The following is a 25,596-nucleotide window of genomic DNA, read 5'->3' as shown; positions in this document are numbered from 1 at the left end:
CCTCCTGCAGTGCGCGCCCGAGGACTGCGGAGAAGGTGAAGCTAACTGATCTGCAGCTGACCGAACTCGCCCGCAATCCGAGCTTCGAGCTTCAAGCTCCAAATGTCGGAGGTAAGAGCTGATCTCCGGTAGTTCTCCAAAACGCGGTCAAGGGTTGGTGGACGCGTTTCTTTGAGTGGCCTCAGATTTTGGCGACGAGTGTCATGGTCTGCCTACTGGCACTTACACACAACAGCCATCATGATTCGCACAGAGACTCGGTTTGACAACAAGCGGAAGCGTCTTGACCACAAGAAACTCCAATTCGCAACAGCAACATACAAGGAGAACGACTATCCTCATCGCCTGTCACTATACGATGTGCCTCCAACCCAAGAGATCACACTCGAGGAGTTCGAGACGTGGGCGATCGACAGACTGAGAGGTATGACTACGTCGCCTTCGCTGAAATGCATCAGCTAAATTGAATAGTCCTCGCGGAACTCGAATCATGCTCGTTCAGGAACCGATCACCGCCCGAAACGGCGGCACATATGCAGCCCATCATCAAGAAGTACCTGCAACTGTCGGCAAATTCAGCAGCCGCAGGCAGCCAGATAGACCAACGGCTCAAGAGCGAACGACGGAAAGACCACTACTCACACTACATTCTCAGACTTGCATTTTCTGGCACAGAAGATCTGCGGAGGAGGTTCGCTCGAGTGGAATCAATGTTGTTCAAGTTGCGACTTGAGGAAGACGATGGACGCGAGAAACGTGCCTTCATCGAGAGTCTGAACCTCGACTGGGACTATGTCACACCAGAGGAAAAAAAAGGCCTCGGTGAGGAACTGTTAGGAGCGACGCCCGGCGTACGGAGGCTGGACGACGAGAACTGGTTCAAGGTTGACTGGACCAGAGTGCCAGAGCTCGTTGAGCACCGGCGGGTGCTGATCAAGAGGGGCAAGGCATATGTGCCACTGAAGGAGCAGACCAGTATGATCCTCAACGAATTCACAAAACGGTTGGAAAGCGGCCTCGAGCTCACAGCAAGACAACTACCACGGCTAGACGAAGACGACCGCCTCTCGCCCATCCTCGACCACCTGTCAAAGAACTTCACTACCCCGGATGCGGGCTTCTCGGACTCAGACTCTGCTCTTGCTGGTGCTCCAATCAACGCAGCCAACATCGACGCACTTTCACAACACTTCCCGCTGTGCATGAAAAACTTGCACACCACACTTCGTCAGAACAGTCATCTCAAGCATTACGGTCGGCTGCAGTACAGCCTCTTCCTGAAAGGCATCGGACTGAGTCTCGAAGACTGTCTTCTTTTCTGGCGGCAGGCTTTCAACAAGATCACGGACGACACGTTCAACAAGGAGTACCGCTACAACGTCCGCCACGTATACGGCGACGTGGGAGGTGACTCGAATCGTAGAGGACGAGGCTATTCACCGTACTCGTGCCAGAAAATATTGACCGAGCACCCACCGGGCACGGGAGAAGCACACGGCTGTCCGTATCGCCACTTTAGCGTAGATAACCTCACCAGTATGCTGCAAGCTACCGGCGTGCATGATCGAGACCTACTCAAGGGGGTCAAGGAGGATGTCGAGAAGAAGCGGTACCACATTGCCTGTAATCGGGTCTTCGAATGGGCGCATAAGGGTGAGATCAAGAAGGTGAAAGACGAAGGTATCTGGGGCGCTGCTGAGCTCGACACGATCGTCCATCCGAACACATACTTCAAGCGATCGTACTTGCTGAAGAACCTGGGTGAGCCGAAGCAGGACATTCGGATGGAGGGATGAACGAAGACAGGAACATTTCGTGTAGTGATGCCACGGCGCGTTATTGTAGCGATGAAGTAATGATCATTGGCCAAGGTCCAGCAATCTAACATGCCCAGCACACCTTGAAGAGGCATTTCGTCTTCACTCGATGAGTGAAAGAGATACACAGACTGAGTCGGTTGATGCTACTGCACGTGATGAACACCGCCGTGGAGAAATGCCAAGCCGAGCTTCTGAAGACGTGGAGAGACAGCGAACTTGAGCGCATCGTGAATTCCATCTCGGCTGGTTTGCTAAATTATTTCATCCTTCGACTTTCATCTCATACAGCTTACTATTGCTGTATCCAGCTTGTCTACCTCTCAAGTCACACTCGTATCTTATTCCATCCATTGTTCCCGTTCGGTCAGCTTTTTACTGGACTTCGCAGCCCGAGATCGCTTCTGCTCACAAAAGTTTTCTGATTTGCTTCAGACCAGAGTCTTGCGACGGCACAACGTCTGCGCAAGAACAGACCGACCTCTGGTCACGTTTTAAGTCATCTTCTTAGCGGGCTTCGCGCGTCTACTTCATCTCTTAACGCTCAGTCCAAAAGTCAGCGCGTCCAGCGATCATTGACTGCTCTCATCGCAGTCGAGCTCTGATCATCTTCAACTATGGCTGACTCAACTTCCACGATGAACGGCGTATACGGCAACCAGTTTAGCCAACCCGCTGAGCTGGCTGCCTCCATTCCACCTACCTCCGGTCATGCTCCGTCTGTGTCCCAAAGCACCACTGCTTCTGCCGCGGCTAGCACTCAGAAAGCTGATCCACAAGAGATTGGCTGGTACTTCGTTGAGCAATACTACACCACACTCTCCAAAAGCCCTGAACGGATACATCTGTTCTACAAGAAGAAGTCTCAGCTTGTCACTGGCGTCGAGGCCGAGAAGGTCATTCCAGCTGTTGGCGAAAAGGTAAGCTTGATCAAATCCACCTGTGTATCTTTAGCTAACATTTAATAGGCTATCAGCGAGAAGATCAAGTCGCTTGACATCCGCGACTGCAAAGTCCGCGTCCTCAATGTCGACTCTCAGACCTCTTTTTCGAACATCGTTGTCCAAGTCATCGGTGAGATGTCCAACAAAGGCCAGGCACACCACAAGTTCGTGCAGACCTTCGTCCTAGCCGAGCAGCCGAACGGCTATTTCGTCCTCAACGACATCTTCCGGTACCTTAATGAGGATGAGGTCGAGGTCGTAGATGATGAAGCACAGCCCGAGGTCCCTGTGGAGGAGCCAAACACCCCTGCCGACGAGACTGTTGAACCTCCGACTGAGAAGCTCGTCGTTTCCGAGACCGCTGCAGAGCAAGTCGATGAGAAGCTAGAAGAAGACAAGGCCGCCGAACCTGAGATTGAGGAGCCGGTCAACGGTGTGGCTGAATCTGTTCAAGAGGAGCCAGCAGCTGTCGAGGCTGACGAGCCTGAAGCCGAGGTTGAGGATGTCAAGGAGGCTGAGCCAGAGCCTACTCCTGAGGCTCCTGCTGCGTCCGAGCCAACCGTTGTCGCTCCTCCCAAGGCCCCAGAACCTGTCCCAGAAACTCAGCCTGCCAAACCCAAGACCTGGGCCAGCATGCTTGGTGGAAGCAAGCCTGCAGTGCCAGCTCTCCCTGTGCAGGCTGCTGCCCCCTCGCAACCCAGAACTCAGAAGCCGGCGGCTGCTCCAGCTGCCGCGGCCTCTCGAGCAGCTCCTACTGAGCCAACTGCCGTAAGCCCGTCACCAACCCCAAGCAACGGCTGGCAGGAAGCAGGTCACGGCAAGAAGAGCCGCGGCACTTCTCAAGCAAAGGTCGAGCCCGGCAACGTGCTCGCTTACATCAAGAATGTTAACGACAAGGTCGATGCTCGTCTTCTGCGCGAGGCGTTGGAGAAGCACGGCGAGTTGAAGTACTTTGACGTTTCCCGTCAACGGGTAAGTCAAGCCCACCACAGCCGATGACCCGTATGTGCTAACGAGTCACAGAACTGCGCCTTCGTTGAGTTCGCCAACTCTGATGGCTATGCCGCTGCTGTTGCTGCCAATCCCCACACAGTCGGCTCAGAGACCATCACTGTCGAAGAGCGCCGCCCTCGTCCCAATGCGTACGGTGGTGCCAATGCTCCCTTCGGCCGCGGCAATTCTCAGAATGCTCGAGGCACTGGTCGTGGCGGCAACATGCAGCAGCGTCAAGGCAGTCAGGGCCCTCAAGGTGGTAACGCTGCTCCACGTGGCGGCGCAATTCAGCAGCGTGGTGGTGCTCGATCTGGCAATGTCACTCCTCGAGGAGGACGAGGTCAAGCTCAAGCTGCATAGGACAACATCCACATATTCTTCTGTGTTGGCACCAGGAGGAGCCCAGGGTTGAATGTCAACATATACGGCATTCAGTCAACTTCTTGAAGAGCCTGACAGAGTCCTCCCTACGCATCAATTTCGAGGCCTTTTTCAGAAGGTCATTCTTTTCAGAAGGTCATTCAATGCATTAATGCTACTTTCCAGTCACGCGACAGTCAAACAAACGGTACAGCGGATGGGCCAGGCCCTTTTGCAACAGATTAAAACGGCGCTACTGGAAAAGTTTCGAGTCGATTATTATGCTTTAATATCCACGAGAGCATAGCAAGCAGGACCGGTTGAGGTTAGGACTTTTCTTTCCCATCCAAGGACTGCTTCGTCAGTCTCACGATTGATTTCTTCTTTTCGTTCTGAGTCTTGGGGACTGGCCGGGTGGACGGGGCCAGCTGGCAAGGAGCATACACATCGTATGCTAGGTGGGAGGATGCTTGAAGATACAACCAAGATGCACAGTGAAGGGTGCGCAGCGGAGCTGGGGTGACATGCAGTAATGTACACTATCGGATCTCACGTGGCTGCAGGAAGGATAGGGTGGACTCTATGGTGATGAATGTACATTGTCTGCGATGTAGCGGCAGATGATCAGTAACGTCCACTGATGACATGCCATCAAGACTTCCCATGTGTCCGGCGTGAAGTGATGAACTCGAATGCGATGCTGGTTCCATTGACCTGGTGATCGACCAAGAGTGATGATATCTGCTATCTGGCTTAACCCCGCGATGATTGCGATATCTCCAACAGCCTGGACTCGCCTGACCGACCACGTCCATCCTCCGTCCGTGTACCTGCACTCGTTCTCCTTCTCTCCCTCTCGTGCTCACCGTGTCCTTCGTCGCATCGATCACCACGTACATGTCGCAAGATGCGTCCTGGACACGCCGCGGGCAACGCGAACGAGGGCAGCCCCACCAAGCACGGCGCCGCTGACCCACTTACATCGACATCCCTGCCTGGTTCACACCCTCCTCCCGGCCGAACTACATACTTCTTGACTCGCGAGATAGACACTTCGCAGGCTCGGCCTGAGCAAATCGAGGGCGTCCGGTCGTCTCCAGGCATTGTACCATCACTCCAGGACTTCCTAGACGAGTCAGCCGAGCCGTCCTCGAAGCGGCCCCGGACGTTGGACACTCGACGTAGATCTACTATCAAGCCTGTATACCATGAGCCTGCGCGGCGGCCGTCAAATGCCGAGATATCAGCACAATCGCCTGAGGAAATAGAGCGATCTGTGACGCCGTCACCTCTACCTTCCCAACCATCATTACCCAATAGTCCTAAGTCGATATCCTCTCGCTCGATACAGAAGTCCGATGACGAGCACATTAGCGATGGTGCCTCCAGCCAGGCTATTGCGTCGAGCGAAGAAGGCGATGAGGATGAAGAGTCAGAGCCATCTGCACAGGTACAAGACAGTCAGCCAGAGCTGATCATGCCCAGTATCAAGATGCCAAGTCGGAGACCGTTCACTGCGAGGGGACAGCGGCTGGGGCGTTTCAAGATACTCGTTGCTGGTCGCAAAGGTAAGTCATACAGACTCGGTTCATACATGGACTAATCCGTCGCTAGGCACGGGCAAGACGTCCCTTATCAAGTCGATAGTCCAGCTATGCGAGGACATTGTACATGTGGACCCACTCTTAACGACTCAGAGTGGTGAGACGCCACGGATCATGGAGACTCACGCCAGCACACGCCCATACCCAGCCTGGTGGTCTGATCTAGACGAGAGCAGGATCCTCAAGCGCCGGAAAAGCATGGGCGACTCAGTCCTCGAACGCAACCTCTGTTTCGTCGACACCGCTAGTTCGAAACGGCTCGATCACATTGTATATTATGCTGAGCAGCAGCTCATGAAAGCGATTGATGCCACTACCACAGGGAGACATGACTTTACCTCCATGCTTAGTGGTCAGGGTGGGTCGCAGGTCGATGTTATACTGTATCTTATTTCTAAAGGTAAGAGTTTCTGTCCGGCTATGCTTGGACACGCTGCTAACTCGGACAGACTATGCAAGCGAAGACCACGACCGAATAAAGAGACTATCAGAACTTTGTAACGTGGTTGCCCTGATTGCACGATCCGACCTGCTCTCTTCCGAGGAACGTCAAACTCTCAAATCAGACCTCTCAAACGACATCTCTGCTCTCCCTCGACTCCCACCATTCAGCATCCCCGATCACGACTCGAACGCCGCAACAGCGACAGCTCCCTATGCCATCGCCTCCATCAACGGTCCCGACCTAGACACAATGGATGCCTCCCTCCTCATGTCGCCAGAATACGTCCAACCGCTGCTCCCCTCCGAACTCAGCATCCTCGTCGACAACCTGTTCTCCCCAGACACAGTCGCCTACCTCCGCCACACCTCCGCCAAGAAACTCCTGGCCTGGCACGCCAACAACCCCAAGCTCACCAAAACCCCTTCCGCTTCCACCGCCGCCTCCCTCCGCAACTCAACCCTCGCCTCCCCACAACTAACCTCAATGAGCAACTCCGGCCTCCTCCCCCAAGGCTCGGAGCTGTCTCTGAACACATCCAACAGCTACGCTCTCGCTAAAGTAGCCGACCATTCCCAACGAGAAGAGCGGCTTGCACAGATCAGGCTGTCCAAATGGGCGAGCGAGCTTCAACTGTCCCTCCAGCGCGAGCGCGAGCGGTACGAGCGGCTAGCCCGGCATGAACGGGCGCTGTGGCTGTTGCAGAGGATGGGCGAGGAATACCAAGATGGCATATCGTTGCATCATCATCATCTGAGTCATCGCAAGCTATGGTCCGGAGAGGAGACGCGGAGAAGTCGCCTGTAAGGCAACACAATGATGCGGCGGTATACCAGATGCACGACCCGTTGGGGCTGTTGCAGTGGCGGCATAGTGTAAGGAGTAGAGGGTGGGTTGCGCTGCAGGTTGTGGGGAGTGTAGGCGTGTTGGGCGGGCTGGCATTCTTCTGGATGACCAAGACGAGGGGCGTGGCGAGCATGCTGCAAGAGGTTTGGGAGGGGTGGGCGGGGTGGCTTGGTTGGGATTGATTTTGTGCTTGGAGCTTTTAACGCTAGACACGAGGGTGCGATCCGACAGCCTGGCTCACGGGATGAGGGACGTTGAGCGACATACTTGTATGATGTTATGCATTGTAACGAGGGGGTCATGATACAGGGCGTTGGGATACGGAGTGTCTTGCGGAATCGAAGAACGGGCGTTGCTGGGGTGGGGTGTTGGTTTGCTTCTAGCATTGCAGAAGAGACAGGGCAGGTTTTCGTTTGGTTTCTTCCACTCAATCATAGCTCCATCACTAGATAGTATCAGCTACGACCTTGCCTCAAATGTCTCTTCTGAGCTCGAGTATTCTCAGTGCTCCTCGATCCACTTCCTTTTAATGCTCTGGACCATGTCGTATGCATGCTTTGCAAACGTCCTATCTCATACCCGGGAGATGCCGTTCTCTTGGGCACCGATGTCGCTCAGATCCTGCGATTGAAACAAGTCTCGGTTCTGAAGCTCTTCCTCCTGTGCGCACGCGGCCGCTACTGCGAATCAACATCACTGCGCGTTCTTCCACAAATTTTCCGTTCCCACCGCGTTTACTATCTGATGACTGCCTCGAGACCAGCCTTCTTCTTCGCCTCGTACTCTCGGATTTGCCTGCTCCAACTGTTCACAAACATCAGTATCATTCTGCTCTAATCTTTCCAAGACTCGACAAAACCCAGGTTCCTCTTCCCGCCATATATGCATTTTGGAAAGAATGAACTCACTGCCGACTAGGGAAGAACTCCCCCTCCTCTGGCATTCGATACCGATGCTCCCGCTCCGCACTGAGCTTCCATGCACCGCCCATAACGCCGATGATCACAGCAAACGCCACCGCAGTGTTGGTCTTCCAGTTTTTCGGTTGGCCGTACCACCCACCGGCGGGGGACCAGACGTGTTTCGGGTAGGGGATCTTGCCGCCTCCTCCCATTGTGAGGGGAGAGAGTGGAAGACTGAGGGACGGCCAATGGAGTGTGAGGTGGCTGTCTGCGCGGAGTGCGGATGAGCGCAGTATCGGAGTTCCTGATCACGCTGCAGACGAGTAGTGGAGGGCGAACGGAGCGGAGTGTGTGCCGCAGCGGATAGGTCGAGTAGAAGCGGAGAGGCTTGTGAGTCGCAATCGGGCGGTCAGAGGCAAGCGGAGATCCGCTAGAGTGTCTGTTGTTGAGCGTGAGGAGGCAAGGGAGTGGCCTGTTTTGAGAGTATAGTCCGTTGCATTCGTGTTCGAGGTGAAGTGAGGTACAATTGGAGGTTCGAGTGGGAGCTTCAATGTCCCGAAATGGCAGTTGCAGACAAGAATAATGCAAAAGCAGGATAATGGAGTCGCGCAAAAAGTTGGAGCACAATTCGCTGCACTCGATAGCATCACGATTCACGAGTACATACAGCCACACCCGTTCTTTGCACGCTCTTTCGGTCCGTTTTCCTTTGATTCCTGTTTCAACTTGCCTGCGGCCTGTTGTTCGAGCTGTCAAACACCAGCACCATCCAATGAAGCTCCGGCTCCAACGATGGAGCGGATGCCTTCTCTCACCCCAGACCACGAGACCACACACCCTCGACTCCTCTCACACACCACTACACTCTCTACAAAGATGTCGGCACCAGACCACGGTCTCGATGTCCTCCTCATCCGCATACAGCCACCCCGATGACCCGCCGCTACCGATGCTCACCACCAAGCAAAAGATCGAGCAAAGAGGAGCCCAGAAACATGCTGCTATACTCGCTCTCCCATCACCACCTGTATCTGCCGCTCGGAAATCTGCCAGACTCGCTGCATTACATGCACGATTAGCATTACCTCAAAAGTTACCTCTCGAGACATTAGCGCGCTGTCTCGTTGACGCATCTGCGGATTCCAACCCAAAGTTCAACAATGCCTCGTTAGCAACATTAGGAGGCGACCTGCTATCATATTACACCTCCGAGTTCATAGTCGCAAAATACCCACGCCTTCCCTTAGCAGTTGTTTTCGCCGCCATGTACGCCTACTGTGGACCAAAAGCACTACAAGCCATAACGCGCGAATGGGGCGTCGAATTAGCAGCACATCCGGGTGGAGAAGTCGATCCAGGCTACTTACAATTCGAGCGAAGGCCGGCTGAGCCGAAAGACATAGAGCTGAAGTTCGGACCTGAAGTACAAACGAACATCAAAGGCGAGCACCCCGAGGGCTGGCGGCAGGGGATCAGCATGCGGGCGGTATACAGCGACCCATTTGGGCGCTTAACGGAACAAGAAGGCCAAAAGGCAGAAGACTCAGAAGGAAACCCACTCAAGGGTGTCACAGCAGAGACCGCCTCCACAAACTTCGTCCGAGCATTGTTGGGCGCCATCTACCTACACGCCGGCCGCACCACAGCGAAGAAATTCTTCCGCGACCATTTCCGGAGTCGGCAGCTGAACATGTCGAGCTTGTTCCAGTTTCGATTCCCAGCTAAGGATCTCAACAAGCTTTGCGCCCGCGAGGGGTTTCAGTCGCCTGTGGCGCGCATCATAGCTGAGACGGGGCGGAAATCGCGGCATCCCGTGTTTATAGTGGGCGTGTTTAGTGGGAACGATAAGCTGGGAGAGGGCGCGGGATCGAGTTTGTCGGAGGCGAGGATCAGAGCGGCGGTGGCGGCGCTGAAGGGGTGGTATTTGTATAGTCCATTGGAGGTCAGGGTGCCGAGTGAGATGGAGGAGGAGGGCAGTGGGGTGTGGGAGGGGATCATGGTTGATGGGGGGATGTTGTTGCTTGAGCATCAGTCCGAGCAGATGTCCATGAGATGCATTGGATGTTCTGGATTTGTGTATATATCGTAGCTTCGACGCCACTCCCAGATATAGGGAAGTGAGATACTTGTAAGATCATTTCACCAATTCATCGACATTCCGAGCTGTTTCGTTGAGCAAAAGCCGGTGAGCTCCTGCCGATTCAGTCGGCATGCACCATAGAGACCATCGTCCTTGCACAGTGAGCAGTCGCTGGACGGTCTTTGTATAGTGCGGGAAAGCGTCATCGCAATTGCCATCCTCACACCCAAATTTCGGAGAAATATATTTTGAGTTGCCTCGTTTCACTTCTACCTTACCACCACCCACATATTGCATATCCTCAGACACTGATATGTATACGACTGAATGCTACGACTGGGAAGGACATATTCATACACAACAAATCTACCCAGGATAGAGTCCCACAGCTGGCTGGCACCTTTCTGCCACAAAACTCACCTTGCAATCCATCTTCGAAATTTGGCCGCTTTGAAGAGGCCTCCAAACCCAGCAACTTACGCATCTTCTGCCAAGATGTCGGACGTCTATCCTTTTCAGAAGCTCGTCGTGCTACATCCAAAGGGGCAACTCCTCGCAGCTGCCGGACCGGAATTATTCTGCATTGATCTCAGGAGGAAAGAGTTCGAGGAGGACGAGGACGAGGAGCACATCAAGCTCAACTGGAGGCATTCGGCTGCGTTTCTCAATGGCAGAGAGCTCCAAGCGACTGAGAAGAAGATAGACCCTGTCGATGCGAGTGAGCATGCGGCCAATGCTGGGGCTATTGATAAGGACGAGCCTGCTGCCAAGCGACGGAAACTAGATGATCCCGGAGAAAGTTCAATTGTTCAGGACCAAGACACGTCTGCTGCCTCACAGCAGGAAGACTTGTCTCGACGTTCATCACAAGACTCTATATCAATCACGACCGACCCGCGAAAGAAGGGAGAACGCCGCAAACAGAAACCACCACCGTCATTAGATCAGCCTGCAGCAAATATCAGCCATATGCTACTTTCCTTTAACAGGACGTCGCTTGTTGTTGTCACAGCAGAGGACAAGGCCATCACTGTGTATGCCATGAAGAAAACCGCCGACGAAGAGGTTCGAGGCTTGAGAATAATGAGCAGACGAATTATGCCAAAGCGTATATGTGCTGTTGCAGTTGTGAAGAAGAGAAACCGCGAGTTCCTCATCGTAGGCGACAAGTTTGGCGATGTTTGGGAGGTACCACTAATCCAGTCGCCGGATTGGAAGCCGCCGGACCCGCAGCCTGACCCTTCTCACAACAATCAGGATCTTGGCAGCAATGGCTCAGGTGGCAAAGGCGGCTACGAGCCTAGCGCAACAGAGCTGACAGTACATACAAAAGGAAACCTCATGGCACTGGAGCAGCAGCGGAAGCTAAAGGAGAAAAAAGCGAAAGAGCGAGCAAGTCATGGAATCGATCAAGGCAACGCAAGGAAAAACGAGGCTTCCGTGACTGGCAAAGGTCCTGGCATCGAATTCGAAGCTCGGCTCTTGCTTGGACATGTCAGCCTGCTGACAGACGTTATCGTCGCTCGCATGCCAACGTTTGACTACGAAGGAGGTCCAGCTAAGAACTATGTTCTGTCCAGCGACAGAGACGAGCATATCAGGGTGAGTCGCTACCCGCAGAGCCATATCATTGCGGCTACTGCCTGGGAATGAAGGAATTTGTCAGCTGTCAGCGACTACTGCCCTGGAAACTGGAGTGGCTTGCCGTCGGAACGGGAGAACCAAGTCTGCGGATATTTGATTGGCGAAAAGGAAAATCGTTGTCTAGTCAGACATTCGATGTCTTCGAAATCGAGAGCAAATTCATGCGCTCTGTGGCATGTCCGGGACACGAACGCAGCCTGAAGGCAGCGCTGAAGGATCTCGCGGAGCGGCAAGACAAGTTTGCTGTCAGAGGTATTTGGCCGCTGAATGACCCTGACGAGATGGATGGCTACGTGCTTGTGGCTTTGGAGGGGTAAGTGTACTCCGAATCTGTTACCTTACCAGGGATCTAGCATGCTGACACCTGACAGCTTGCCTTTACTTCTAGTGTACCACGTCAGCCTCTCAGACGGTGCCCTCGAACTGCAACAAACAGTCCCTTTGAGCGGCAACATCCTCGACGTTGCTGTGGACAACCCTCTGGATACGGGCACTGGCCGTACCTATATCTTTGTCAGCCTTGACACCGCACACGTTCCGGGTTCGATGCTCGAGCCCGCTACTCCTGCCACAGCAAAGAGTATGAAGGTGCTGGATCATGCGAACGAGACGCTGGGCACGGGTGTTCAGATTCTGTATATGAAGAGTCCCGGATCAGACAGCCCTGATGGCAAGAGGGATCAGTACCTGAGGGAGTGTTACATGACGGACAAACTGTCGGCTTTGCTGAGGGGTATCGAGGGCAGACCGACGATGAATTTGGCAGACTCAAATGGGAAGCCAGCGACTGGGGAAGAAGGCGGGCAAGGTCGTGGTGGGAGGAAAGGACCGTATAGCCAGATGGGAGAGTTCTTATATGGGCTTGAGAACTTGCGGAAGAAGCGAGGGGCTGCTGCGGCAGAGGAGGATCCGGAAGGTGAGGATGCAGGCGGAGAGGCTCAGGAGATGGCAGTGGAGGGTGCCCCTGAGGTCCCTGCGGCGGAGCCCACTGGTTGAGAGCGCAGACTTGTGTCTCCAGTACTAGTCGCGCGATGCGAGTATCGACAAGTAAGATAACACTTGGGCGGACGGTTGTTTTGCCGCATAGGTTACAGTGGTCTATCAGTAGTCCGAGGGTCTGGCTGTATATCACACAAGACCCTGAGTGACAAGAGGCCGCCCTTCACATAGCGGACTTTACAAGACCGGATGACGAAGGCATTAGAGCGGCATGTTCGTGGTTGCCTCAACGAGGCGGCGTGTTCTCCAACTTGGGTGATCTTTGGGGAGGTGCGGGGAATATTTTCTCGTGGTGAGCGGTGTCATGGCAGTAAGACTGGCTGCAGTTTCCCACACATCTGCCCACGACACAGCAAGACTTGTCTACCTTGTCTATAACAGTGCCGGAGACTTTATTCGCTTGCCGTTTAGGCCGGAGCAACTGTCTCATCTTTTTCCTTTGAGCATAGCAATCCACCCGCTCGCTCATCCGCCTCTCACTGCTGTTTCCGCCAACACACACACCACCACCATGCCAAAACACACCTTCCCACCCCTCAAGAATGACCGCCTCCTACGTGCAGCGCGAGGAGAGAAGTCCACCGTCCGCCCATGTGGATCATGCGACAAGCCGGCCGCTACCTTCCCGAATACCATCAAGCCAAAGGAAACCATGATTTCTTCGAATGCTGTCGATCCCCAGAAATCGCCTCTACTTTAACCCTCCAACCCATCGAGCGCTACGATGGCCTCCTTGATGCCGCAATCATCTTCTCCGACATCCTCGTCGTGCCGCAGGCGCTGGGGATGGAGGTGCGGATGGTGGATGGGGTTGGACCGCAGTTTCCCCACCCTCTGCGCTCTCCGTCGGACGAGCAGTATTCACAAATAATGGAGAAGGAGGTGGATGTGCTAAAGGAGTTGGGATATGTGATGGATGCGATTACGCTGACAAGAAAAAAACTGGATGGAAGGGTGCCGCTGTATGGGTTTAGTGGTGCGCCGTGGACGTTGTTGTGTTATATGGTTGAGGGGGGTGGGAGTAAGATGTTTATTCAGAGTAAGACGTGGGTGTTTAGGTATCGCAAGGAGGCGAAGGCACTTCTCAGAAAGATCTCGGAGGTGGTAGTGGAGTACCTCGCGCAACAGGTTGTGGCGGGGGCGCAGATATTACAGGTCTTCGACTCATGGGCAGGTGAACTTGGACCCAGAGAATTCCGAGATCTTGCCCTGCCAGAGCTGCGGTGGATCAGTGCGCATCTACCGAAGCGGATAAGAGAGTTGGGGGAGGAGGTAGTGCCGTTGGTGGTGTTTGCTAAAGGGGCGTGGTACGCGCTCGAAGACCTCTGTGAAAGCGGGTACGATGTGGTCGGGCTGGATTGGCTGCACGACCCGGCGGAAGCTGTGAAGATAGCACGGGGCCGAGTGGTTCTGCAAGGAAATGCAGATCCGGGAGTGTATATGGGAGCAAGGGGGCGATCACGGAAGTAGTCGAGCAAATGGTCGATGGATTCGGAGGTGGCCAGCAAGGGTGGATATGCAATCTGGGGCATGGGATTACGCCGAAGGTCAATCCGGACGATCTGAAGTGGTTTTTAGAGGAGGTTGTGCGGTGCTCGACGAGCAAACGGTAGCATAGATGAAGAGCAGTAAGTGTCTGGGCACTGCAGCGTGGAAGCAGTACAGATACCATCGTCTAACGACTGTGTGTATAAAAGATGAATATGAAAAGCTCTTCAGGTATCTGAAATCCCCAGGGTATCTCGTCGGAATGCACGACAGCGCTGGCTTCTGTACAAAGACACCTTCTGCCACTGCTATGACAGAACACGAACTGCCCTCTCTGTCTCACCAAGGACACCACTTACGAAGAAAAATCCTCCCCTAGAGCGATCCACGGTCTACGCACCCCACATATCCTCATCACTACCCACAAGATCCTCCTCGCCCAGCACCTTCATCCCCTCCAGCTTCTTCTGCCGCTTCATCTCCTTCTTCCCCACCAACATGCTCGGCGTCACGGGTGTCATGGGCGTTTGCGGCATGTACATTGGGCTATATGGGGTTTGGGGCACGCCGGTCTTAGGGTGGTAGCCTAATAGGTCGGTGCGGGCGTGCACGAAAGTTGTTTTGGTGTAGGGGGCGGAGGTCAGGCCTGTGTCGGCGTAAATTTGGCGGAAGGGGAGGGTTGTGTTGGAGTCTGTGGGGCCGAGGGGGTGGTTCTCTTTGTTGTTGTTGAGGTTCAGGGCGTTGGGTGGGGCTTGCCTGCGGCGGAGGGTTTCGTGTTGTTGAGGAGGAGGGGGTGGGAGGCGTGGCGAGGTAGGCAGACCCGCATTCGTGGATCTTCTGGCGTAGGTGGTGCCGGGCCTGGGGTATATAGGCGTGGGGAGAGCGAGGTGGACTCGGTGTCGCCGAAGGATTGGGAAAGGTCGGCGTCGCCGATGGGTTGGGAGATGGGCATGCCTCGGACGGAGATGCGTGTAGGGCGCTGTTTGGTGGAATTGCTGGAGTTCGTTCGCTCGTGTTTGCTGGCGAATGAGTGTGGCGTATCGTTGACTCGAGTGGTGGCTCTTGAGATGTCGTCCGCGACCTGCTGTTGCGGAGGAGGGTAGTAGTATGGCGACTCTGACGGATGAGGTGCGTCCTGACGTAGATGCTGCAGCTCGGGTGGGTAGCTTTGTTGATGTTGTGGTGATCTTGGCGGTGTAGGCATGGCTTGCACCTGGCTGTGGTAATTGTATGTTGGAGAGGAGGGAGACCCATCAGTGCTGCTTACAGCCTTTGTCGACTCCCTTTCCTGTTCGTGCGCCATTACGTGGGCATACAGCTTCGCCATCTGGTCCATGTTCTTCTGCTTGTCTTCCTCCACTAGCCTCGTATCGATGGTCGAGCTGCTCGTTGCATTCGATTGCGTCTTCTTATGTCTGTTGCCCGAAGCCCAACTTCGCAGACTTGCCAATTTGCCCGGACTTAGCGGTCCTGGGCTAGGCAGCGCCTTCTCGTTCGCTTGAGCCGTCTTGATCATCTCCATGCTGAGTGTTGGGTTCGAAGATTGTGCTTTTCTTCGCAATCTCAACCCGACGGTCAATAGCAAGAATAGCGTGACCGTGACCCAGACAACGTATGCACCCGCAATTCCAATGATCTCGTACTTGCGCTTCGATGGATCTCTCAATGCACCAGCGGCTCCCGGCGGACTCAGCGGTGAATCAGGCGGTGGAGCGGGGCCTTTGAAGATGTTGACCTGCCAGATGCTTTCCTTCACCTCGGCTTCTTGCCTCAGCTCAATAGTCGGCGCAGCGGAGAGAAGCGAAGGGAAGAATACAAGGACAGAAAGAATGAGCTCCGTAGGCAGACTCATTTCATTCCCCTGTTTGGGTTCTTGTACTCTGCTTCGAAGCTTCGGTACGAAGGAACCTTTCTTTCCCGAAAGGCTGGTGGCCCTTCAGTGATCAACTCTCACACATCCAAACCGTCAGCAGGCGCGCAAGCTGAAACTTATGGAGTGCAATGACTTCGCTTTTTGGTGACGGAACCCCTTGAATGCGCAGAAGTGGGAAGATGAGCACACATCGGACAGCCAGTCCTGCTCAAGTACCTGCGGCGCTTGCGTTGTGCCATTGTGGTGGGTTATTGGGCGGGGTCCCAGGCCACGCACAGTGATTGGGGAAGACGGTCGTTAGGCGAGATGCTTGTGAACAATGCAGGTGAGGTTGGAGGCAGCCAATAGAGGGAAGTAACGTTGTGCTTGGCGTGAGATAGTGGAGTGCTCGATTCGAGGTCCGGACTAATCTGACCATTCAGAGGTGGGCATGTAAGCGCCCGATTGTGACCAAAAAAGCAGCTCAAAAGGTCGCGATAGCCCCGCTTATGCTGATCACTCGAATCATCAATGGCGTGCTTTTGAGCCAGGAACAAGCGGCCTCCGATTGGTCAACGTCAGGAGTGCCGGTAGGATTGTAGCTAAAAGAAGCAGAGGGACGGGTCGAAGGCTTCCATGCGAAGCATGTCGTCACATGTGAAGAGTCAGGACTGACGGCTGCATCTGATATCAAACGACGTTCCAGGCATGTCGGCACTTGCGCATCACCGATCTTTGACAGTGTTGTGACGGATCTTGCGCCTTCCGTCACAGTTCTTTGACCCGGCACGTGCCGAGGACCAGAAGACCACTCTCTGCGGAATCCATACCAGCGTCGGAGGAATATGGGAGCTACGGGAATGCAGCCGCAATGGCAAAGCAGACTCATTGCAGAGTCCAAGGCAGAGACCGCCCCAGTACAGGCACAGCCAAGTTGGGTTGACGGTGACTTTGGCAAGTGAGCTTCGATACATTCTTCTCTGACGCGTCGATAAGTCGAGCACGACAATGAAAAACAGGTAGGAGGGGCTCGGCCCTCCGTGTGAGAGAGGTCAGTAGCGGTTTCTCTCACAGATTGACGTCCTAGCTTCGTCCGTTCACTAGAAGAGGTACCAGTGAAGGACTACTGACAGCCTGCACTGCGGGAAAGCGCGTCAACGTCGCAGGCCGACCATACACAGTCTTCAGCTTGCGCCTCAGTACTTGAGCTGTGTGTAGACTTTTCACCGGGGTTTCCGGCTTGGACACAGCACAATGTGGTCTTTTCCGACTCCAGGGTGAGGGCTCTTTTTTTGATAGTACCTGCCAGTGGCTGACTCACTGCACAGCGCTGTGTTATGCTGGTTCTGTTCTAGTTTTCTTCAAGGTTTATTGTGTTGTGAGCAGGTTTTGACGCGTTTGTTGGGCAGGCCTCGGCTTCAGCTTGTGACTGGCATCTTCCAATCACGTAGTGGATTGGGGGTGGAGTGGAGCGGAAGCATAAGCCTAGATGGGGGGCTTGGCCGTGAACCGGAGCGCGAAGATTACGTCGGAAACTCAAACTTGCACACCAGCGGCTGCCTGACGGCCAGGTGGGCAGTTCTGCTGCTTTCAGGTTTTGAGCATTTCCGAATGGATTTTGGGGCATTTTGCGAATCTTGGATGCCAGGGAGGCCACGGACTGGGTCTATTGTGTCTAGGGAGTCCGCTCAACAGTGTGGTTCGGTCATGTTTTCTGGATTATTGAGAGCAACGTCGAAAGCTATGGTGAGTCACAAGCAGCGCCAAGATGGCAGCATATCTCAGCTTGCTAGGTGTGCCAAGCGCCTCCGCTCCCAAGGTCCGCAGCTGAGCGGAGGCGCTTGGCATAGTTTACAGCATCGAAGCCCTGAACTAGGCTTCCACCTGAGCCCTGTTTGTGACTCATCATGGCTTCCCGCTCTGGTTCTCCGCATCCACAGAACATGCCAGAAAGAAGCCGGGACCGAAGCCCGCCCACTGCTCGCATTGGAAACCTGCTCCACCCAGCTACAACAGCAGCAACAAGATCTGCAAAGGACACCTACAGAACCAGCGGAACACAGGGCTGCGCAGGCAGGCCATATTATTAATCCTCTTTCTAGTCGCTGACCACTTTTTCCCTCCTTCACAGCACTTCTTGAGACTAGATCGCCTACACAAGCAATTTATTCTCGAGACAGTGACTTCAAACATCAGAACACAAGAACTACATCACGATTCCAACTCCATTGCTCCAATTCCACTTCACTCGAGCTCAATCACCCAACCATAATCAACCGCAAAGATGGGTTGTTCAGGCTTCTTCCGCTCGCTGAATTGCTGCCTTCCGAAGAAAACTCGGGCAAGCAAACAAAGAACCCGTCAGACTCGTGGTCAAACATCATCACCACCAAGATCTCCGCGTCTGACACCATCAACTACGAGATCTCCGCGTCTGGCACCATCGCCTGCAAGATCTTCGCAGCGCAGCTCACCAATACACTCAAATTACGACGAGTCATACGGAATGCCGTCGAACCGGAACTCGAACGACTATACAGTGGCGATGTCGTCTACGCCGAGTCTACTTACACCGAACCTCCGTGTGTCGACACCGAACTCAGTTATACCGACACCGAACTACAACATGCCGACGCCGAACTACAATGTGCTGACACCGACTTCATTTCGAGGTCAGCCTGGTCAGGAGGCACGACGAATACACAGCAGCAAGATTTCAGCGTTGCAGCTGGGATCGCCGCGTGCCAGCGCTTGCATCTTCAGGGCTGACTCCCATGTATGCACCGCTGCTTGTCAAGCGAATGCACGCACGCCAGAGCACCGATCCGGGTCGTCGCTCGTTTGCCCTGAGGGGACCCGCGCAAGCCCCCCGGCGAACGCCAAGCCGATGAGGAAGACGATGAGGGGCGGCCACAAGACTGCTTGAGGGCAGGACAACACCAGGTCAATCTCACGATACAATCAGTCTGAAAGACAACGACGTTGAGATTGAGCATCTCATCGGCATCAGACCAGACAATCAACATGGTACAAGACGCAGCAACTACAAGATTGAGCACTTTATCGGCATCAAGCAATGACCATCGAATAATCTTCACCCTCAGCATCAGGCAAAAGCAGACACATCAGGCAATGACCATCAAAACAACAATCACGCTGAATGTAACAACAACGAAATTGAGCACCTTATCAGCGGCATGCAAAAGCAATAAACACACAAAATACAACAACAACGAAATTGAGCACGTTACTGGCGTCAGGCAAAAGCGAGCAACACAAAAAATGTAACAACAACGAGATTGAGCACTATTTCAATATCGGTACCAGCGGTGGAGTTCAAAAATTACCACAAAACTGATTTGGTTGTGCTTGTGGCGAAAGGGAGTGTCAGCCTCCAGAACGTCACGAGTACAGCCGGGCCTTTCAGTAGGCAAATGGGCTACAACGAGAGCAAGAAGGCTCAACAATCAATTGAGAGATGGAGTGCTTGGTGTGGGGTTAGGGGTGTCTGATAAGCAGTAATAAGGGGGTTTACCTGATGAGTACAGGGGTGAAGGGTGCCGAGCATACACAATACAGATTCTGGTGAAGACAACTGAGTATGCTCGGGGATGGGATTGAGGCTGATAGTGGACGGGATAGGGGTTTGATCTGGGGGTTTGCCACTCGCATCAGATCAATAGGGTAAAACATAAGTTATGGTGACTGTCCACATGCATCAAATTGTGCACAGCGCAATAGTCCACAATATCATCACCTCAAATAAGCTCTTACTGCCTCCTGATCCTAGTCTTGGAATCGGCGACGACTGCTCCAGCTCACAGCCGCTGGCAAATTGGCTCTGTCGCTATGCGCAAATCAGAAATCCTCAATAGTAACCCCAACACCTCTCTCCCTCGCCAACCTGACCACCCCTTCGCCCACGCTCAAATCCATCAACCCAAGCCCCACGCCCTTATAAACCACATTACCACTGACCAGCCAATCCTTGAGCTCCTTCTCTCCAGCTCCAGTGCCCAACTCCAACTCTTTCATCACGCTCTTCTTGATCATCAACAACTCGCCTACCTCCACCAGATGCTCCGGCTTCAGCTTCGCTTGAATGACTTCTCCGGCCTCCTTCATGCTTCCTTCCAGCGTGTCGACAATGACGACGCCTTGCTTCTTCGCGGCCTTGAAGTGCGGCATGCCGTGGCCGTGTATGTGTCCTGCGTGACTTTCTGGCAAGGTGTCCGTTGCGTGCTTCAGGACGTCTGGGTGGAGTTCTAGCATATGCGGCGCATAGCTGCCGATCGCGGAGACATACCTCCCCTTCCTCTGCCCGTTGTGACTCGTCAGGAACTCGGGTGGGAATAGTGGTGTAGTAGACGGTGTGCAGCAGAAGATCGCGTCTGCTTTGCGCACTTGCTCTTTTAGCAGACGGCCGTACTCGCCGAAGTCGGGTGACAAGGCTGAGAACTTGACGTCAGACCGCCAGGGCAGCTTTTCGCCGTCTTGTGGTTGGAATTGCGACATCAGCCGCACGGATCGGTCCATGCTGCGATTTATGATGTTGACGTGCTTGATCTGGTCTCCCTTGAAGAGTAGAGCCAGGCGGATGTGCCAGTATGCTTGCTTGCCCGCGCCGAAGACTGTGATGGTGTGCACGTGCTCGCGCTTCTGGAAGAGGATTGTAGATGCGAGGGCGGTACGGAAAGCGGTGAGTTCTTCGGCGTTGAGAATGCCCATTGGGTTGCCATATCGGTCCATTATAGTTACTGTGCCTCGGGGTGTGGTGGTCTGGGCACTTGAGACTGAGTTGGGGGTTGGAAGGAGGCGCCGCTGATGGAGGAGGCAGCGGAGATTTCTGATCCCATTGTGCTTGCGGGCGAGAGGGTCATGTTGGACATGGAGTCTGTCATGGAGCGGTTGCTGCCGCCAGTGCCTTTTGTTGAGATACTCGAGATGGAGGACTTTTTCTTGTAGTTGGGCATTTCCTCTGGTGGCGTTTCTAGGCTCACGACTTTGATGCCGACTGAGTCGCCTGTTGTCGCGGGCATGAATAGTGATGTGATGCCATTCTTGCGGATTACTGTTCGCTGGGGCTGGTAGGATGAGCAGCATGGTGAGTTTGTATCGCCTGTGGAGTAGCCATGTAGGGCGTCGCCTAGGTTGTTTTGGAGTAAAAGGGCGTCTTCTTTGCTGAGGCCGTCAAGCAGTTCCCGGACATTGTCGTCGGTCAGGACGGTGAACGGCATTCTGGTAGTCGTCCGGAGACTTGCGACGACTACTTGACACTCACTGGTCTTGTTCCGAGAACATGGGTCGATATGCCACGAGTGTCAAAGGTTATGTCGCGAGGCGACCAGAAGGCGAATGCGAGGCAGTGCGTACTGTCGCACGTCTCGCTCGTGATCTCCTGACGCAATGATTCTCGGTGCTTGTCAAGGGTAGACGACCTCGAGTCACTATACAGCGAGACGTGCAGGATTGATATATGATGGCTAAGAGGATTTTTGGGAAGGATAAGTCGCGGTCAAGACGATGGCAAAGAAATGCTTGAGAAGTGGAGTGGTAGATTCTTATGAGTAGTCATCACTAAGGCCGCCTAGAGGGGTGTAGAATGGTGCTACAGTGTAGCCTTTCGCAGATGATCCAATCGCTGACACTCGGCCTGGGCCATAATGCGATAGGCGTGTCATTTTCGCCTGAACATGCATGCTTACTTAAGGCCATGAAGTTTGTCGTGATTAGTACCTTCGATCTTGCCCCGCTGTGTATCTCTACTCTACCGTCATCTGCACAGCATGACATCCGAGCACTGGCACTGACCGTACTCTACCTTGTCTGGCGGTCTCTGAGAAAGTCGCCCCATCGAGCAGCAGCGGATGCTGTTTGGCATGGCAAGTAACGCGGCCTCCACACCGGCGATGGGGAGAAGAGAAACACAGCAAGTCGAGGACCAGTGACAGCTACTTATACCCTCAGCAACAATGCGAACACCGAGACTAACAGCAGTGATCACTCTACCGACTGGGTCAGGACGTATTGACTCGTCGCTGCACCATTCAGACTCGGGTACTCACTTGGCACGGCATGTCGATGTTGGCCCAGTGAATGCAGAATGAACAACATTGACTCACTCGACAGAGATCCTCGGCACGAATGAACTTCACTCAAGCTCTCGGCTCGACACACGAGCACAGATCTGCCAACGACCGGGCAACTTCAAACCCTTTTAGAGCCTGCCCATCACGGCCTCCGACATTTTCGTTCGTTCCTAGTCAGGTAATATCACCTGGGTCTCTAAGTGAGAATAGGTCTGAGTGCATGAACATTTCTCTATGCCAACTTCAGCTTGATGTCTGCTGCGCTGTGGCGGACGGTGGTTGCCGTCAGCGGTCAATTGGCGCGAGAGTAATCTCGTGCCTGAGTGGTAGGGTACACTCATACTAAGCAGCGACATCGGTCGCTCGTGACGCTCGAACAGGATTCTAGGATTCCAGGAGTAAGATACCATTTTTCGTCGGTGTGGCAAGTCGCCGCAGGATGCGGACGCTCTAAGCCTGCCACGTGTAGACCGGTGTGTGCAGTCAGACTCGAGCTAGCACCTCTCATACAATGCAGATAGACAAGACGGCTTGTCCAACGCATGCTGCGTGGTGCCCGGAGGACGAAATGAGGCTCGATTCCTGATTATCGAGATAATATTTTGGACTTGGCGTAGGCTGAGTCTCGAGGAGGTCTTGATCTTCACGCACTGCCGGCTGCATGGGTCAACGAAACAGTGACATGTTCTCTTTTGAGAATTCTTCTAGAAGTAAGTTCTCCGCCTGAACATTGTCCGAAGCAGGTAACGGCAGACACGCTGCACGCAAGGTGACGAAGTTCTGTTGAGATCGACACGGCGGGAAACTCTGGTTCGGGCAGAAAACTTACTCGCTGAAATCGCGCATTATGATTCGGTGGTACTAAGGTGAGTCGGTGAATGAAGTGGCAGCATGCGTGCTTGACAGTGGTTGCGCAGCCAGTTCAAAGTCCAACAGAGGTGTGAAACATGTGATGGAGGTTATTTCAGTATCTGGATCCGGTGAGATATGGCAAGCAGAGCAAACGGGCCGACTCAAGCTGTACCTGCCAAGGACAGCTTTGGTGGCTCCAGCTGGAGCACCGGTGGACGCGTTGTTGATATCTTTGGCAAGTCCACATCTCCTTGCAACTCTGGCTTCGCGAGAGTGGCGTGGCCTGAGCGCCAGCGCAGTGCTACCAGGAACGAAATGTTGGTCGGCATTGTGGCATTGAGAAAGGAGGCGGCATTATTCGGAGTCGACGAGTGAAGTCATTTGAATTCACTGCCTGAGTCTGCCAGTGGGCGGAACCCGAGGCTGCCCCGCATCACCACCCAAAAAATGAGTTGCGCAACGCACCTGCAGGCGGGCAGATCTCTTCACTAGGTCACCGCAACCGAGTTTATCTTCAGACGCTGCTCCGAGTTTGATCCAAGCTTCCCATGTGGCCGTACAATACCTAGTATCATAGCACAACATTCGCATTCTTTCTCACCGCATGATCTAGACTTCAGTCTTTCCAGAACCACCATCCATTCTGTCGCACGTGCTTTACTACGCTATACACTATATAGCAAACAACCAACCACGAACCACGAACCGCGACGTAGTTGGAATACGAAAACTGTGTCCCGTACAACCCACGCCAGCATTTGGGAGGCCTCCTCACACGGCCAGAGATAGTCGTTCAATGCCTTTCCTGTAGGAAACGGAACCGAAGGACATCATCCGCCGTGGAGGAAAGATGCCCTCAACGGTCATACACTTGCCCAATGGGCAGACCTACACAGTCACACCTGTATTTGGCGGCTACTCGTTCAAGTCCGCTAACCTCGATGTGCACCACTCAGCTATGCCGCCAGGGTGGACGGTACAATTGCAGACCGAGGATGAGGTCGACGAGATCAACGAGACGGAGCGGCGTAAGAGCCGGATCTCTGTCATTCGCGAACCTTCAGACGACCAGGATCCCAACCAGAAACGAACGATATCGCACCGGTTTGCTAGGACAACGGTACAGAGCGACACGGTCTTCATATCTAGTATATCTATGCCAGCCAACAGCGACTTCAAGGGGCCTACTTCTCCCACTCGACATATAGCACTGATGTTATGGGCTACGTTATGGTGGTACTTCCACAAGGAGGCTCCCAACATGTCGATTCTCACTGAGGACTCCGCACTCACTCCTGAAGCCGGAAGGCCCAAGGTGGATTGGAGGATAAAAATCAAAAGAGAAGGCATATTCAAGGGCAAGAACGTAATGCAAAAACTGGAGAGAATGGGTCTCATTGCAAGTGAGGACTCATGCGTGGGCACCGACACCGACATCAGACTCCCCGGCGGCTGGGGTGAGGCTTTTGTGAGCCAACGAGCCTTCTGGCAGATCGATCCGCGGCTGTTTCTGTTCACGTTAGCACCCTCGGCACATTCACCATATCCAGCGCAGTCACCACATCCTTCGCGACCGTCGTCTCCGGAGCGAGGAACGGCGGATGGTCGTCCTGCTGCCAGGCCGGTGGACAACATCACAACAACGGGCATCTTGCCCGATGGACTCTCTGCTGGCATCTCGTCACCTGGTGGACCATTTCAATCCGCCAGCCATCTGCCTACATACTATCCACCTCCTCCGCCTCAGTACACCTTCACAAATCACATCCGGCATCCAATCCGACCGAGGCCCCCTCGACAAGGCGAGACCTTCTATACGCGCTATATTCCAAGTCTCGAATCATGGTTGTCTTTCAGAGTCCCATCGCTATCCCCGCGACCAGTACCGCACGTCAGTTTTGCGACGAATGGCAACTCGATGGGTCTGCCCGCCCCGGCAGCAGCAGCGTCCACTAGCGATCGGCCCATCAGTGTAGCAACACTGCCTACGCTTTCGTCTTTCAATGAGCGCTCTTCCGATCTCGATCTCCTGCATAAATGGATGAATGACCCACGTGTCAACCGCGCGTGGGGAGAGGCTGGACCAAAAGAACGGCAGAAGAAGTTCCTTGAGGACTGTCTATCGAGTCGGCATTCCTTTCCTGCTTTCGGCTGTTGGGATGGCAAGCCTTTTGGCTACTTTGAGGTATACTGGGTGAAGGAAGACAAGCTGGGCAGACTCTTGGGTGGAGGCCTGGACAATCACTGTCGAGGGCTGCATGTGCTCGTGGGAGAGAACGAGTTTCGGGGTCCGCATCGGGTTAAAGTATGGCTGAGTTCCCTGGTCCATTATGCTTGGTTGGCCGACAGTCGGACCGAGCAGGTGATGCTGGAGCCACGGGTGGACAATACCAAGTAAGTGGGACTGCTCATCTTCTCTCGCGATGTCTGGGCTCGAATCTGAAGCAGGGTACTGACTATTCCGCAGATTCATCAACTACCTCAAGGAAGCCGGCTTCTACAAGCAGGGCGAGGTCTCGTTTCCACACAAACAGAGTGCGGTGATGAAGCTGGACAGAGAGAGCTGGATCGCTCCGAGCATATGAGCCGGAGCGCCCCCTTTCTTGCAATTCCTGGTGATTTCACCTTTGCCGAAATAAGAGCCCAGGCGGCCTCTGGGCAGACGGCGCGTTTCTACTTAACGA

At 54.0% G+C, this 25,596-nt stretch overlaps 12 protein-coding genes across 12 annotated transcripts; 8 read left to right on the top strand and 4 right to left on the bottom strand.

Moving 5' to 3' along the window:
• Positions 1-240: 240 nt before the first annotated feature.
• AB675_6942 (putative DNA primase large subunit) lies at positions 241-1,796 on the top strand (the record flags this gene model as incomplete). Its single annotated transcript, XM_018147271.1, has 2 exons — positions 241-424; positions 472-1,796. The coding sequence occupies 2 exons, from the start codon at positions 241-243 to the stop codon at positions 1,794-1,796; spliced, it is 1,509 nt and encodes a 502-aa protein (XP_018003518.1).
• Positions 1,797-2,434: 638 nt separating this feature from the next.
• AB675_6941 (putative G3BP-like protein) lies at positions 2,435-4,114 on the top strand (the record flags this gene model as incomplete). Its single annotated transcript, XM_018147270.1, has 3 exons — positions 2,435-2,737; positions 2,786-3,733; positions 3,785-4,114. 3 exons carry the CDS (start codon positions 2,435-2,437, stop codon positions 4,112-4,114), a joined length of 1,581 nt encoding a protein of 526 aa, XP_018003453.1.
• A 907-nt stretch (positions 4,115-5,021) lies between these two features.
• On the top strand, positions 5,022-6,967 carry AB675_6940 (uncharacterized protein; the record flags this gene model as incomplete). The annotated part of the gene is made up of 3 exons (XM_018147269.1): positions 5,022-5,682; positions 5,729-6,118; positions 6,168-6,967. The coding sequence occupies 3 exons, from the start codon at positions 5,022-5,024 to the stop codon at positions 6,965-6,967; spliced, it is 1,851 nt and encodes a 616-aa protein (XP_018003125.1).
• A 776-nt stretch (positions 6,968-7,743) lies between these two features.
• AB675_6939 (uncharacterized protein) lies at positions 7,744-8,120 on the bottom strand (the record flags this gene model as incomplete). Its single annotated transcript, XM_018147267.1, has 2 exons — positions 7,744-7,810; positions 7,915-8,120. The coding sequence occupies 2 exons, from the start codon at positions 8,118-8,120 to the stop codon at positions 7,744-7,746; spliced, it is 273 nt and encodes a 90-aa protein (XP_018003454.1).
• Positions 8,121-8,809: 689 nt separating this feature from the next.
• On the top strand, positions 8,810-9,997 carry AB675_6938 (54S ribosomal protein L3, mitochondrial; the record flags this gene model as incomplete). The annotated part of the gene is made up of 1 exon (XM_018147266.1): positions 8,810-9,997. One exon carries the CDS (start codon positions 8,810-8,812, stop codon positions 9,995-9,997), a length of 1,188 nt encoding a protein of 395 aa, XP_018003377.1.
• Positions 9,998-10,483: 486 nt separating this feature from the next.
• AB675_6937 (tRNA (guanine-N(7)-)-methyltransferase non-catalytic subunit trm82) lies at positions 10,484-12,628 on the top strand (the record flags this gene model as incomplete). Its single annotated transcript, XM_018147265.1, has 3 exons — positions 10,484-11,590; positions 11,644-11,945; positions 12,004-12,628. The coding sequence occupies 3 exons, from the start codon at positions 10,484-10,486 to the stop codon at positions 12,626-12,628; spliced, it is 2,034 nt and encodes a 677-aa protein (XP_018003387.1).
• A 594-nt stretch (positions 12,629-13,222) lies between these two features.
• On the top strand, positions 13,223-14,101 carry AB675_6936 (Uroporphyrinogen decarboxylase; the record flags this gene model as incomplete). Its single annotated transcript, XM_018147264.1, has 1 exon — positions 13,223-14,101. One exon carries the CDS (start codon positions 13,223-13,225, stop codon positions 14,099-14,101), a length of 879 nt encoding a protein of 292 aa, XP_018003478.1.
• A 410-nt stretch (positions 14,102-14,511) lies between these two features.
• On the bottom strand, positions 14,512-15,971 carry AB675_6935 (uncharacterized protein; the record flags this gene model as incomplete). Its single annotated transcript, XM_018147263.1, has 2 exons — positions 14,512-14,977; positions 15,013-15,971. The coding sequence occupies 2 exons, from the start codon at positions 15,969-15,971 to the stop codon at positions 14,512-14,514; spliced, it is 1,425 nt and encodes a 474-aa protein (XP_018003127.1).
• Positions 15,972-17,739: 1,768 nt separating this feature from the next.
• On the top strand, positions 17,740-18,740 carry AB675_6934 (uncharacterized protein; the record flags this gene model as incomplete). The annotated part of the gene is made up of 2 exons (XM_018147262.1): positions 17,740-17,790; positions 18,168-18,740. The coding sequence occupies 2 exons, from the start codon at positions 17,740-17,742 to the stop codon at positions 18,738-18,740; spliced, it is 624 nt and encodes a 207-aa protein (XP_018003558.1).
• A 1,089-nt stretch (positions 18,741-19,829) lies between these two features.
• Positions 19,830-20,699, bottom strand: AB675_6933 (uncharacterized protein; the record flags this gene model as incomplete). Its single annotated transcript, XM_018147261.1, has 1 exon — positions 19,830-20,699. The coding sequence occupies one exon, from the start codon at positions 20,697-20,699 to the stop codon at positions 19,830-19,832; it is 870 nt and encodes a 289-aa protein (XP_018003335.1).
• Positions 20,700-20,725: 26 nt separating this feature from the next.
• Positions 20,726-21,208, bottom strand: AB675_6932 (uncharacterized protein; the record flags this gene model as incomplete). Its single annotated transcript, XM_018147260.1, has 1 exon — positions 20,726-21,208. The coding sequence occupies one exon, from the start codon at positions 21,206-21,208 to the stop codon at positions 20,726-20,728; it is 483 nt and encodes a 160-aa protein (XP_018003135.1).
• A 2,554-nt stretch (positions 21,209-23,762) lies between these two features.
• On the top strand, positions 23,763-25,497 carry AB675_6931 (putative lysine N-acyltransferase C17G9.06c; the record flags this gene model as incomplete). The annotated part of the gene is made up of 2 exons (XM_018147259.1): positions 23,763-25,306; positions 25,380-25,497. The coding sequence occupies 2 exons, from the start codon at positions 23,763-23,765 to the stop codon at positions 25,495-25,497; spliced, it is 1,662 nt and encodes a 553-aa protein (XP_018003396.1).
• Between the last annotated feature and the right edge of the window lie 99 nt (positions 25,498-25,596).

This window comes from Cyphellophora attinorum (assembly GCF_001299255.1).
Source record: "Cyphellophora attinorum strain CBS 131958 chromosome Unknown Contig5, whole genome shotgun sequence".
NCBI lineage: Eukaryota > Fungi > Ascomycota > Eurotiomycetes > Chaetothyriales > Cyphellophoraceae > Cyphellophora > Cyphellophora attinorum.
Note: the sequence above shows the minus strand (reverse complement) of the source record. Positions and strands in the feature narration are given on the sequence as shown.